General features: G+C 45.6%; 1 protein-coding gene across 3 annotated transcripts in view; it reads left to right on the top strand.

Moving 5' to 3' along the window:
- VPS35L (VPS35 endosomal protein sorting factor like) overlaps positions 1 to 15266 on the top strand; it is a 1473617-nt gene that overhangs the window by 1313063 nt on the left and 145288 nt on the right. For all 3 annotated transcript variants that reach the window (XM_082262328.1, XM_082262327.1, XM_082262326.1), the window contains 2 exons: positions 8175 to 8314; positions 15007 to 15172. In XM_082262328.1, coding sequence (XP_082118454.1) covers positions 8175 to 8314; positions 15007 to 15172 — 306 coding nt within the window. The remainder of the gene's footprint in view (positions 1 to 8174; positions 8315 to 15006; positions 15173 to 15266) is intronic.

Raw genomic sequence — 15266 nt, 5'->3', positions numbered from 1 at the left:
GCCTTTTATTTCATTTTACGTTCCCTTTATTCATCTTCTGAACAACTGAAGATGGCATGACTCATGGCATTGAGTTAATGTAATGTAATGCTACAGCCCTTCTCCCCCCATTCCCCCTTCCTGTTTCTGTGTCTAATTGTGTGGATTCATGACACATAGACAATGGTCTGGACTGGAGACATCTCTCCGCAGGGGGTGTGTATTAAGAGACTGCCTGTCTACCATAAGCTCATTAGGTTATCTGTAGCCTGTTTCAATGTACAAATGTTCAGTTTCTATTGGTTGTTCCTTGTCAGCTTCCCCCCCCCCCTTTAGCAAGGCTAAGGGGAGCGTCCCATAACTGTGTGTAAAACTGTGTCTTGGAATTTAATTAACACCTCTTGCTTACTCACAGCATAGAGTTTCATCTCATGTTTGTGGGAGAAGGCTATACCAGCTCTATCCCTCTTCTGCTTGGATTGCTCAATCACTAGCTCTGGTAAGTTCCTGCTCTACTCTACAGCATCCCTCACACTAGGGGGGAAGAGAACATCTCTGGCGGCGAAACCCCTCTTTCCATCGGGGAGTCCGCTACAGCAGTCATTGCAAAACTGCTAGAAAAAAAGCTAGACAGTGGATTGGAGTCATTGGACTACTGCTGCTGCAGTAGTGCGCCACTCACTGCTGCAATATTTTTAAATCACTACTGCAGTAGTGGAGTAGTTATTTAAAATTATTGCAGTGAGTGAGTGCCCTACTGCAGCGGTAGTCCACTTACTCCAATCCACTGTGTAGCACTAGCTAGCTGTTGCCTAGCTTTTTTTTCTAGCAGTAGTTGCAGTGAGTGCCCTACTGCAGAGGTAGTCCACTGACTCCAGTCCAATCCACTGTGTATGTGTAGCTGTTGTTGCCTATTTTTATGTCTAGCAGTTTTGCCCTGATTGCAGTAGTTCCAGTGAGTGCCATACTGCAGAGGTAGTCCTCCACTGACTTCAGTCTAATCCACTGTGCATGTGTAGCTGTTGTTGCCTAGCTTTTTTTCTAGCATGTGTAGCTGTTGTTGCCTAGATTTTTTTCTAGCAGTTTTACACTGACTGCAGTAGTGGCCTTTAGTGCCATACTGCAGAGGTAGTCCTCCACTCACTCCAGTCCAATCCACTGTGTATGTGTAGCTGTTGTTACCTAGGTTTTTTTCTAGCAGTTTTGCATTGACTGCAGTAGTTGCAGTGAGTGCCCTACTGCAGAGGTAGTCCACTGACTCCAGTCCAATCCACTGTGTATGTGTAGCTGTTGTTGCCTAGCTTTTTTTCTAGCAGTTTTGCACTGACTGCACTGCAGTAGTGAATTTAAATTATTGCAGTCCACTACTGCAGCACTTTATTATGCATTAATGCACAATCAGATGTTGTGAAATGCAAATGTCCCTGCTATTGAAGTTTTTCTATCAGTTTTCATGCTGTTAAGGTGTGAAGGACGAGGCCTGTTTAAATTGTTAATAAATAACGATTAACGTGTTTATTAATTGATTTGCGTCAAAGTTTGTGTTTATCTGTTTAGGGTCAGATGGCAGAATTATTTTGGTGTCCCCCATCCCTCAGATGCATTGCTTTGGGACATCCCATATGTTATGATTTATGGCTCTGTGTCCCGTGATGTACGAAAAGAAAAATTGATTTTTAATTCATACTTACCTCTAAAATCCATTTCATGAAGTACATCACGGGACACATGGGGTCTTTCTATGGGGTCTTTTATTGCTTGCTACAAAACTGAGGTACTTCCTGTGTGGGAGGGGTTATATAGGGGGTCATCAATTCTGATTGGTTTCCAGTGACCTTCACCTATAGGTGGCCTATATAACCCATATGTTATGATTTATGGCTCTGTGTCCCGTGATGTACTTTAAGAAATTGATTTTACAGGTAAGTATGGATTAAAAATCAATTTTTTGTAACATTGACAGTAGAGATGGCCTTGCGGTTCGCCCGGCGGTCGGTTCACGGCGAACTTTGCTCGTTCGCTATTCGCCTAACATGCGAACATATGATGATGTTGGCGACCGCCATATTAGTTTACATTGTGAAGAACTTTGACCCATGACACATCCATCAGGCGGTATAGGACAGCCAATTGAGACATTTCAGCACATGGACATACCCCCTACCTTATAAATAGACCTGATCTGGCTGCCATTTTACATTCTGCCTTTTGTCAGTGTAGGGAGAGGTTTGCTGTGTGGAGCAGGGGCAGACTGTCAGTGACACAAATCGCTAGCAAATAGGTCCACAAAAGTCCTTTTAAGGACTGGTAAAGGTGATTTTGTCAGTGTAGGGAGAGGTTGCTGTGTGGAACAGGGGCAGACTGTCAGTGACACAAATTTCTAGGTAATAGGTCCACAAAAGTCCTTTTAAGGACCGGTATAGGTGTACTATTGTTTGGCCTATATTCTGTCTTTTGTCAGTTTAGGGAGAGGTTGCTGTGTGGAGCAGGGACAGACTGTTAGTGACACAAATCGCTAGCAAATAGGTCCACAAAAGTCCTTTTAAGTACTGGTAAAGGTGATTTTGTCAGTGTAGGGAGAGGTTGCTGTGTGGAACAGGGGCAGACTGTCAGTGACACAAATTTCTAGGTAATAGGTCCACAAAAGTCCTTTTAAGCACTGGCATAGGTGTACTAATGTTCGGTGTGCAGTATATAGGGGTGTAATACACTTATAATATACTTTCTAATATAGAAAGCATATTATAGTGGATTTGTATTGTGCAACATTGTGACTGGTGAGAGGTTGCTGTGTGGAGCAGGGACAGACTGTCAGTGACACAAATTGCTAGGTAATAGGTCCACAAAAGTCCTTTTAAGGATTGGTATAGGTGTACTATTGTTTGGTGTGCAGTATATAGGGGTGTAATACACTTATAATATACTTTCTAATATAGAAAGCATATTATAGTGGATTTGAAGCGGGGTGTTATATAACAATATACTTTCATAATAGTGTTTTTGGGTACTGCAGAAATTTTGCCTCTTTCGCTGCATTACCTCTGCTACACACAGTGACAAACGTTACTGGGAAAAAAAGTATAACTGGTGTGATATACCAGTGGCCCCCCAAAACGACAGATTGAAGCGGGATGTTATATAACAATATACTTTCATAATAGTGTATTTGAGTACTGCAGAAATGTTGCCTCTTTCGCTGCGTTAACTCTGCTACACACAGTGACAAAAGTTACTGGGAATTTTTTTTTATAACTGGTGTGATAGACCAGTGGCCCCCCCAAAATGACAGATTGAAGCGGGGTGTTATATACCTTCTTCCACATATACTGCGCTTCTCTAGAGACTTTTGTCACAGGGTCATTTAAAAAATGACAGGCAGAGCTTGCAGGCAAGGGTTGTAGGGGTAGGGCAGGAGCACCAGGCCGGAGCTAAAGTGGGAAGTTGCAGAAGGTGCGTTCGATTACGTCAAAGGACGCACCAGACTTGGTTGAGTGGCTCACTCAGCCTTCCTCTTCTGTACCCTCCTCATCCTCTTTATCTGCACCCTCTTCACTCTCTGCTGTGTGCACCCCCAAAGACACCAACACCACCATCATATACCCTTTGCTTGAGTCACAAGAATTATTTTCCGATCCATCACAAGACATTTACAATGCGCAGCCATTCTTGGCATCGGATCAGGAAGAGGAGGTAGCAACAGCCGCCACTCAGCAGTCTGACGACAGTACTGAGACCAGCCCAAGGAGGTTTGTCCCCGCTGTTGCTGCCTACTCCGAGATCTCTAATGTTAGAGGTGGGGAAGGTGACGTCGATGATGCAGAGGCAAAATTTCTGCAGTACCCAAATACACTATTATGAAAGTATATTGTTATATAACACCCCTCTTCAATCTCTCATTTTGGGGGGCCACTGGTCTATCACACCAGTTATAATACTTTTTTCTAATTGCGTTTGTCACTTTTTGTATTTGTAGTATCGCTGCAGAACAGCTCACCAGTCACAATGCTGCACAATACAAATCCACTATAATATGCTTTCTATATTCATCGAGCATTGCGACTCCCTCCTCTTCCTGCTCCTCGACGGCTTGATCAATGACACGATGCAATGCACGCTCCAGAAAGAAGGCTTAAGGTATGATGTCACTGATGGCGCCCTGGCTGCGACTGACCAGTTTGGTGATCTCATCAAATGGTCGCAAAAGTCTGCATCCATCGCACATGAGCAGCCACTGGCGCGGTGGAAAAAAACAAGTTTCCCAGAACCTGTCCTGCCACAGAGTTCTTACAGGTAGTCGTTAACTGCACGTTTCTGCTGGAGCAGCCTATCTCGCACACCACTTTACCAACTGTCAAATTGAGCAGTGTTAGCCACTGATCTGCCTGTGAACCAAAAGCAGAAAGGAGTGCAGGACCAGTGTGGCTCTTGGCTTCCAGGCACAACAGACGCAGCACAGCATGGCAACGTCTCACCTGGCATGTCCAATAGGTTCTGGGGATCTTGGGCGGCGCAGCGGAAAAGGAGGAGTCAGCCGAGGAGGAGAGGGAGGATGAAGTAGGAGGAGGAGAAGAAGAGGCAGGCCTGCATGCAATCTGTGGCGGTAAAACCAAATCTACACGGGTGCCACAGGTTACATGCTTGACGGCCGTCAGAAGGTTCACCCAGTGGGCAGTAAAAGTTATATACCTTCCCTGCCCATGTTTGCTAGACCACGTGTCTGTGGTCAGATGTATCTTGGCACCGACACTGTGTGCCAGAGTTACATTCACTTTCCGCTGAACATGGCCAATTAGCTCTGGGATGCCCTTCTGCAAGAAATATTTCCTTCCTGGGACCTTCCATTGTGGTGTTCCAATGGCCACAAATTTTCGAAAGGCCTCCGAGTCCACCAGTTTATATGGCAGTTGTTGGGGGGGCTATCAGTTCCGACAAGCCAGTGGTCAACCGTTGGGCAAGAGAGTTATCCGGCGTCAACATTTTTTTATGCTCGAACATTTGGGCCACGGAAGCCTGCCTTTTTCCAGAAAAACGTGAGGACGGCATGATGGAAGTTGGAGTGAAGGACAATTGTGAGAAGAGAGGGGAAGGAGAAGAGGCTGGATGGTGAGAGCCTGGAGTGTGGCTTTGTGGGTTCCGACAAAGCTCGCTCCTAATACATTAGCAGTCTGGTTTGTCCCTCCTGTGCAATGAAAGTTCGGCCTGCTTCTCCTCCCTATCTGCTGGTCCATCTCTTCCTCTGAACTCCCTTCCTCTTCCTCTCTTGTGGGCACCCCCGTGACGTCCATAGACACGTCATCATCGACGTCACCTTCCCCACCACTAACATTTGAGATCTCGGAGTAGGCAGCAACAGCGGGGACAAACCACCTCGGGTTGATCTGATTGATGCCAAGAATGGCTGTGCATCGCAAATGTCTTGTGATGGATCGGAAAATAATTCCTGTAACTCAAGCGGAGGGTATATGGTGGTGAGTGAGCCACTCAACCAAGTCTGGTGCGTCCTTTGATGTAATCGAGCGCACCTTCTGCAACTTCCCACTGAAAGCCCACATCACAGAGGGCTTTCAGAATGCAGCACTTCCAGGCCTTGCTTTTAGAAATGCTGCATTCTGCTTTTGCGTGCGCTGGCAGAGGAATTTCCACTCACAGTGAAACAGTTTTGGGTACCAATCCAACAGCGCCTGCAAGAAGAGGGCAGCTTGAAGATGTGTTGGTCACTTCTGATATGAGATCATTCTTTCAGCCGACCCATTCACAGCTGTCCTCCGGATCCAGCATCAGGGAACGCCTAGACCGACAGGTGTCCGACTACATCTGGTTAACGACCGATGTGGATGCTCTGAGAAGTGATGAACCCCTGGACTACTGGGTGGGTAGGCTTGACCTCTGGCCTGAGCTTGCACAATTTGCAATGGAACTGTTGGCTTGCCCCTCATCCATCGTCCTGTGCGAAAGGACATTCAGCGCAGCAGGGGGGGATCGTGACCGATAAGCGCACTCGCCTAGCTCACGACAGTGTTGACTATGACTACCTCACATTTCTAAAAATGAATGAGGCATTGATCTCGGAGGAATTCAACACATGTGACCAGTAGACCATGTTTGATTCATGACAGGCCACAAATATCCGCCACCACCCATAGCAAATAATGGTCCCTGTCTTAGGTAAATACAGTGGCATAAAAGGCCTTTTATCAACTCAAGTTGAATGCCTAATTGCTACAGTCTGTCCCTGCTCCAAACAGCAACCTCTCCCTACACTGACAAAATACTTGTGTGGACCTATTAGCTAGCAATTTGTGTCACTATACAGTCTGTCCCTGCTCCACACAGCAACCTCTCCCTACACTGACAAAAGACTTTTGTGGACCTATTAGCTAGCGATTTGTGTCACTAACTCTCTGTCCCTGCTCCACACACCAACCTCCAGCCACAGAATACAAAGTTCTTTGCTGTCAGGTGAACGCCTGTGGGCTAATTTTTGGGGCCTGTAATGGCCGACACTTACTTCTGTCTCCTGTGAATGCTTAATGTACCTCCAGCCACAGAATACAAAGTTCTTTGCTGTCAGGTGAATGCCGTGGGCTAATTTTTGGGGCCTGTAATGGCCGACACTTCTGTATCCTGTGAATGCCTAATAAACCTCCAGCCACAGAATACAAAGTTCTTTGCTGTCAGGTGAACGCCTGTGGGCTAATTTTTGGTGCCTGTAATGGCCGACACTTCTGTATCCTGTGAATGCCTAATGTACCTCCAGCCACAGAATGCAAAGTTCCTTGCTGTCAGGTAAACGCCTGTTTGCTCATTTTCGAGGCCTGTACTGGCCGACACTTACTTCTTTATCCTGCGAATGCCTAATTTTTCAGACTGGAATTGAAAATCAATGGGTCTGTAAACGTTCCACTAAATAGTGGAACAGATGCGGACCCATTTTACAGACGTGTGAATGGATCCTATATGCATTTGACATGTATTTACCGGCTGCTGTCAGTTCTGGCTGATTTAAAAAAAAAAATACATTTTTTTTGCTGAAAAATAAAAAAAAGAAATTATGGCAACTTTTTCAATAGCAATACTTCTGGTATGTCAGTGTCCATGTTGTGGGGCTATGTGTGCACAGCTAGTAAGTATTTTGTGGCTGCAAATATGACCTGGAGGTTTTTCATGTTCGCCTGCCATTAAAATGAATGGGGTCCACTGTGAACCTGAGGTTCGCAAACATTTGAGCGAGTTCACCGATCGCATTCGCGAACCGTCCCGGCAGATGTTCGTCCATCACTACCTGACAGAATCAATCAAATTGCACACAGATTGAAGTTCAGCAAACATAGTAAACTTTAGCAAACCACTTAATTTGTTTTCTTATTATAGTTTTTATTTTTTTAAATGAGGAATGCAATTGAGAAAGAAGGCATCAGTATATCATCGTACAGATTCCAAATGGTTTACACAGTTTTCATTTTGTAGCACGATTTATTGGGTCAATATGCTAAGCCTTTTGATCAACATTTAAATTAGAGAACAAGAAACCAAGTTAAGATAGGGGGGCATTAACTGGTGGGGTGATTGGGTAAAATGGGAATTTAGGAGTAAAGAAAAAGGGAGAGGGGGACACACAATCTCAATCCACCTGTGTCCTTTGTATAATTTGGTCATGTAGCAACAGACTGCATGTTGCATCAGTATATATAAAGAAGAAAAAAGACAAGGAAATAATTAATTCCCACTTTCTGCATATATTGAAAAGTATAATCTGTGACTATTCTAACAGAAAAAGTAATCCAAGATGTATTTAATCCAGTTTATACTTTTTTTTTCTATATTGTTTAAAGCCTGATTTATAAACAGAGGGTAGATCTACAAATCTATATATATCAAGAGAATAAAAAGGAGAACTGATTCACACAATCTCTTTTGTGCACTGTGGCATGTTTGTATGCATGTTTTCATAGTACATAGGTTTTAAATGGGCCCAAACACAGGAGATTGCTCTGCTGTGAGTTGTTTTTTTTGCAACACAGGCATTGTGCACAAATGCATGCGTTACTGCATTGGAATTCTGTAATCTGACTCAAAAGAATTTGTCACCAGTGTGCTTCCTTTTGTATTCCAAGATTTTAGATTTCTTGTTTCAGCCTAGTAAACAGTACTGGACGCAGTTACTTTTGACCATTTTATTACTTTTTTCTCCTTAGCGGATGCTTTCTTCAAAGCTGCAGTGAGCCTTGTTGCTGATGTACCAAAAACAATTGCTATAGATGGGAAGATACGTTCCTCAGAGGCTTTTCTCCTGGAGTTCCTTAGCAACTTCTTCTCCACATTACTAGTTGTTCCTGTAAGTTTCAATAACCTAGTACAATTTTTTTTTTACAAAACAGGGATTCTTTATTGCAGTCATGAGTTTAATACAGTATACAACACAACAATATGACCTGGTTAAGCAGCGTACAATTCCAAAGGTTAAACATAGCAAAGAGTAAGAAGGTCCAACAAAACAAAGCAATGTCCGTTTACCAAGATAGTGTAGAGAACAGTAACTCATACCCAGGTTGTGACATGCACAATAAAAGCACAAGACCATCTCTAGAGGGGGCAGGTATGAAGGGGGGGGGGGGGAGACAGACCCAACACTCCACCCATAGTCGTCAACCCTTCAAAGTAAATAAGTTTGTGGACACACATCTTCCTAAGGGAAGGTCCAGGGGGACCACACCTTGTCGTATTTCCAGAGGAACCCCCGATTTATGTAGGTTAACTTATACATGGGTAGGGCTTCATCAACCATTTTCTCCCAGGATGACAGCACAGGAAGGGCAGCAGAGGTCCACTTCATTAAGATTTATTTTTTTAGCATTATTTAATAGATAAGAGATCAACAATTTTGTATGGTGAGAACACTGAGTGTCCTCGTGAATAGGGATAATTTCCGTGAAGGTCAGTATAGACACTTGCAGCCAAAGATTGATCACCTCAAACACCTCAGGCCAGTAGGTAGTGAGCTTTGGGCAATCTAAGAAAATATGGAAATAGGACTCTAGGTGGAAGCGATAGCTGGGGAATATAGCAGGGTCACACTCTGGATACATTCAATGAAACCTCAAGGGGTATAGTACACTCTGTGCAGAAACTTAACTTGTATTAGTTTGTCCCTGTAGGAAATAACAAGCTTAGACTGATCCAAATAGTCCTTACAATCCTCTCTATCCAGGGATGTCACTCTTCCAGAGATCCCACAGGAGCTTAATCTTAGGGGAGTTAACACACAGAAGCGCCCCATACAGGGCTTAGAGTGACTTACCTAAGTCCCCCTATACCAGCAGTTCTTCAATAGGATCAGTTTGGAGGAGAGACAACTGAGGAAACTGGGATCTGGCGGCGTGGTGCAATTAGAAAAAGCAGAAAAGTAAAAGTAAGTTGGTGGGAGGGACAGTAAGGCATCCGAGGACACAGTATCAACCAAGGTTTTAATAATAAAACCTTCCTGTCCGGCCTATAGCAGATTGATGGCCGGCTGGGTTCTTTCTCCTCCTAAATGGAACTCATATGTCATCCTCTCAGAAGGTGCCATTCATGGGGCCGCGCAACGGCATGATCTGTCACCAACTGTCAGTCAGACACCGCTGATGACTGATCAGTGAACCCGCCTTGCTGCCGGTACCATGTGACTGCTGTGACCAATCAGAGCAGATCACATGACCATTTGTAAATAATGTGTTGCTAGCTGTGATGCCAGTGTGATCACATGGGCCAATCACAGTCCATCTGTACCATGTGATTAGCTCTGGCTAATCACAACAAAACAAACTGAATCCGTTTCATTCAGTAAAATGCTTGCTTATGGCAATAAAATTCATTGCTATAAGCAATCGTGTGAAAAAATAAATCTTGATCACTTCCCCAGAGTAGTACAGTGTTACTATGGTAACATTATATTGCTCTGGTCATTGTGCTAAAAAAATTGTAAAAAAACAAAACAAAATGTAATAAAACATTTTCTCTTTCGTTCATTGACGGACACAGCTCCAGAATCTTCTTAATCATTGGGTGATGCTGCCCCTTACAGGAGTAGGGCACTAGGCAGAAAAAAGCTTTACCACGCCTATGGGGCAGTCCCAGGGATATACTACCACACTCTGCTCTAGGCATTCAGTTTTTTTCTGCCTAGTCAAGAATAAGGACCTAGTTCCTTGCTGGAATCTCTGGTCCTAGCATTTTTTTTCTTTCTAAATGGAATTTTTTCCTCTTTTATTATTTTCTGTTCCTGTGAGAACTACAATCAACTGCTAGACTGGGCAGCGGACTGGATATTCTAGATCCTTAAGGTCTCCCCAGTCCAGCCACCCAGCGAGTGCATGGTCAGCTGCGACATAGCCCCACTGTGTGGCCTGCGAGTTAAACGTCTCACGAGGGCACATACGACCTGGTCCTGGCCTGAGTCGCAGCATACCTCTTAGCCCGCAGCACCCCCATTCCGATAATGCGGTGGTCTGCCCGGAGCTAGGCACACCCGGTTCCATGGTGTGGTAAGTGTCCCCCCTGGTTGTCTTTTGGGGGTGAACGTGGGCCCCTCCCTGGGACCGTCAGACCCCTGAGTTCCACTCCCTTCCCACCAGCCCCTCTAAACAGTCACTTTGTGTCTTATGTCTTTTTCGGGGTCTCATAGGTGGTCCATTTATGGACCCTTGGCTGGCATAGTCGGCGGTCTCCCCTGATTGTTATGTTTCAGGGTGAGCTTAGTATGTAGCGACCCTATTGGGTCTGCGCCCATGTACTTCGAGTGCTCTGTTAGTGAGGATGATTCCTCTTCTACTGCAGCCGCGCATGAAACGGCACTAGTGGATGCACTGATTGTATCGGTGCAGGCAACTTTAAAAATGGAGGATGCAGCTGCTGCTGCTGCGTCGGAGGCACTGGTCCTCCTTGGTACCCGCAGCTCCCCAAAAGAGGCAAAGGTATTCCCTTTTTCCGCTTATTTTGACAAAATTGTCGTGAATCAGTGACCTAATAACCCAATAAGTCATTGCCTAAGCATTTTGTTAGACAGTATCCCTTTGAAGTGTCCCTTTTAAAAAAGTGGACAGTCCCAACTGTAGTGGTTCCAGGCTGAATAAATCCATTCTAATCCGGTGGAAGAGTCTCCGGCTTTTGAAGACCCCTTTGACAGGAGAGCTGATATGTTAACTGGTCATGTTGACTGTGGCCGGTTCTGTCCTAAGGTCAGCGTTTACCACAGAATTGGTGTCCCAGACTTTAACGAAGTAGGGAAAGCTTTTTCGCCAGGATCTGGAGGGGGAACAGCTTCCCCCTACCGTTGCCGAGCTGGCGGACCAGTTGGTCCAGGGGTTGCAGTTTGTCTGTGATGCCTCTCTGGATGCAACTCGCTTCGTTTCTAGGCAGTCCGTGACAGCAGTGGTCCTTCGGCGCATGATATGGATAATGTCATTAAGAATCTTATTCTTATGGGGGGAAGAGTACTCTTCTTCCACAGGCTGCGAGGGGGCAAGGAGTCTCGTCGCAGACGTGGGCCCTTTTTTTTCTCGGCTAATATGCAGCCTTTTCGTCTCACAGGATCTCAAGACAAAGGATCTAAATCTGCCAGGACCTCCTCTGAAGGTTCCAAGAGGACCTGGTCTGGTAAGCCAAGAGTGGGTTCTTCCAGACCTGCAGACAAGCCCTCTTCTGCCTGAAGGGGCACTCTCACCTGTGTCTGAGGAGGGGGGGGCGTCTTCACGTCTTTCTGGACCCATGGACCTCCCTGGTCTAGACAGGGGGTCCACAAGCTGATTCGGTCCAGCTACAAGATCGAGTTTCGGTCTTATCCTCCAGGGAGGTTCTTTCTTTCCTACCTGCATTTGTCCCCAGACCACCTGTGGGGTCTCTTCGGGGCGGTATAAGAGGGGATTGTTCTGATTCCAAAATTGGAATGTTTTTAAGGTTTCTAGTCAAACCTGTTTACAGTTCCCAGGAAGGAAGACCAGGTACTTCCAATCCTGGACCTCAGGGCTTTGAACCGCTTTGTGCAGGTGCAGAAGTTCCGAATGGAGTCCACTCGTGCAGTAGTGGCATCCCCACATCAAAGGACGCTTACCTTCATATTCCAATATATGTCGGTCATCAGCTTTTCCTCCGCTCTGCCGTGTCATTACCCTTTGGTCTCGCCTCCTCAGGTATTCACAAAAATGTTGGCCCTGTTATTGGCATTGTAGCGGCAGCGGGGGATTTCGGTACTGGGTACCCGGAGGCTCCTCTTCTGCGAGCAGAATCTCCAACTGCTCTAAAGGACAACATGGAAATTATTGTATGTACTCTGCAAGAGTTTGGCTGTAAATTTTACTTCCAAGAATCTGCTTAGATTCTGTCTACCAAGTTGGACTATCTGGGTCTGACTTGGGACTCGGCTTCAGCCAGGGTGTTTCTTCCAGGGGAAAAAACTCCAAAAGCTGCAGGATGCTATTTGGCTCCTGTTGTCCATCAGTCGATCATCCCTCAGGACTTGCATGCGGGTGCTGTGCCTAATAGTTTCTACCTTTTGAGGTGGTTCCGTTTACACAGTTCCACTCGAGACCTCTGCAAGAGAGATTCTTGCTAAGTGTGACAAGAATCCACAGTCTCTAGACAATCTGATCCTTTTGAGCCAAAATATGAGAGGGTCCCTGATGTGGTGTGGTGGCTTCACTCTCTGGTGCATCGACAGGACTAATCCTTCCTTCCCCTGTACTGGGCGGTGGGTCTCCACGGTTGTGCTCAAGGGGGTCTATACTCTGGAGGAGTCAAGACTACCGATCAATATACTGGAACTTTGGGCGATAAGATTTGTCTGGCTCATTGGACAAATCGATTTTAGGGGTGCCCAGTAAGGATTCAATGGGACAATGCCACGGCCGTGGTGTGTGTCAATCACTGAGGGGGCACAAGAAGTGTTCTGGCGGCTCGGGAGGTAGCTGGCATTCTAAGGTTCAGCTATGTCTCTGGTGGGGAACTTCCGAGGTGGACCTGTTGGCCTCTCGTCTCAACAGGAAGGTACATAGAATTGAGGCAAGGTCTTGGGATCCTCTGGCCAAAGCCACAGATGCACTGGTGGCTCCTTGGGGCCAGTATCATCTGATATACACCTTTCCCTTGCTAAAACTTCTGCCGAGTCTTCTGTGAATGCTCGAGGCAGAAGGGACCCGGTCATCCTAGTGGCTCCAGACTGGCCTCGCCAGTCTTGGTACACCGATCTGGTATGGCTGGTTACCGATGCCCCTTGAATACTTCCTCTCAGAAAAGATCTATTGCCCCAAGGGCCAATCTTCCATCCTGCTTTACAGTCCCTGGTTTTAACAGCTTGGTTGTTGAAAGACAGGTGTTGAGGGATAGAGGGTTGTCTGAATCGGTCATTCCCAGGCTGTTAAAGGCTAGAAAATCTACCTCTAGGAAGATTTACCATCGCGCCTGGAAGAGGTACATTGCGTGGTGTAAGTGTCTCTTGGGGGTCATCCCGTTTCCTTTCGGAGGCTCGGATTTTGGCATTTCTCATACGGGGTGTTGAGCAGCGCCCGGCCTTGGGTACTCTCAAGGGCCAGGTTTTCGGCCTTGGCAGTCTTCTTTTACCGTCCTTTGGCTACTCATTCTTGGTTCACACCTTTATTCAGGGGATTCGTCACTTGGCTCCCCCAGTACGGTCTCCGTTGCCTCTATGGGATCTCAATTTGGTGCTGTTGGTTCTCCAGTAACCGCCTTTCAGAAATATTTCTGAGATTTCTCTGCTTACATTGTCCCATAAGGTAGCCTTCTTGGTGGCTATTACTTCTGTACGCAGGGTGTTGGAGCTAGCGGCCTTGTCTTGTCATTCACTTTACCTGGTGGCTTCGCCCTCGTCAGTCTTTCCTTTCTAAGCTTGTTTCTGGTTTCCAGCTGAATGAAGACATTGTGTTGCCTTCCCTGTTGCCTTGTACTCTCTGGATGTGGGTCGGGTGCTCAGGGTGTACCTTGCAGCAACCGAGTCGTTTAGAAAATCAGCCTTACTGTTTGTCTTTACAAATGGATCTTGCAAAGGGTTGGTCTTGTCTACCGTAGCTGTTTCCAGATGGACAAGACAGACGGTAGTGCAGGCCTATTCCTTCAAGGGTCAGGTTCCTCCGTTCCCTGTTAAGGCGCTTTCTACGTGGGCGCTTAGTGCCTCTTGGGCTTTTCGGCCATCAGGCATCAGTGATACAGGTTTGCAAGGCAGCCACCTGCTCGCCTGTACACAATTTCACAAAATTAATAAAGTGAATGTACTGGCATCTGCGGATGCTGCTTTTGACTGCAAGGTTTTGCAGGTCGCTGTTTGTGAGGGCCTGGTCCTCTTTGAGGGTGTATTGTTTTCAGGTGAGCTCCAGTTGTTCCTGGTTGGGCTCAATGTTACCTGGTTGGCTAGATTTAGCCTTTTGGGAATTTTTTCTGCTGTGTTTTTCCTACCCCTCAAGTTTAACACTGCTTTGGGACGTCCCAATGGTTAAGAAGATTCTGGAGCTGTGTCCATCAATGAAAGAAAGAGAAAACTGGATTTTTGCCTTACCGTAAAATCCTTTTCTCTTACATTCATTGATGGACACAGCACCCACCTCTCTATTGAGTTGGGTTATTTTTCTTCTGACACTGCTTGCAACAAAACTAAATGCCTAGAGCAGAGTGTGGGAGTATATCCCCTGAGACTGCCCCATAGATGTGGTAAAGCTTTTTCCTGCCTAGTTCCCTACTCCAGGAGGGGGTAGCATAACACAATAGTTAAGATGATTCTGGAGCTGTGTCGTCAATTAACATCAAAATTAGGATTTTACGGTAAGATAAAAATCCCATTTTTTTTTTATTTTTTTATTTCAAATGTTAGAAGATGAGCTTGGTCTCCCTGATGTGAACTTAGGTTCTGGGTATTTACTTAGAGTGTGTAGTCAGCCTGAAGTTATTGTAGAACATACTGTATGCTCATATGTCCTGGTTGATTTATGTAGGTACTTAGTGTACACAAAATTACAGATGCTTTGAAAAATGTGTTTTCTACAGGACCATCCAGAACAGGGAGTTCTGTCCCTGGTTAGAGGACTTCTAAATGTAATTGAGGATTATGCCTGGGAAGATAACAGTGATGATAAAGTTCGGATCTACTCAAGTGTGCTGCATCTGTTGGCTGCCTTGTGTCAAGAGAGTTATTTATACCACATAGATAAAGGTATGCTTTGCTAAATGTCACTGATGCATTGCATTATAGAGCAATATTTAATGCAGTTGCTAGACTTTGTTCAATAGCATCACTAATGCTTTGG

Source organism: Pelophylax lessonae (assembly GCF_965119305.1).
Source record: "Pelophylax lessonae genome assembly, chromosome: 6".
Lineage (NCBI taxonomy): Eukaryota > Metazoa > Chordata > Amphibia > Anura > Ranidae > Pelophylax > Pelophylax lessonae.
The sequence above is the reverse complement of the archived record's forward strand: the minus strand, read 5'-3'. Positions and strand labels throughout refer to the sequence as shown.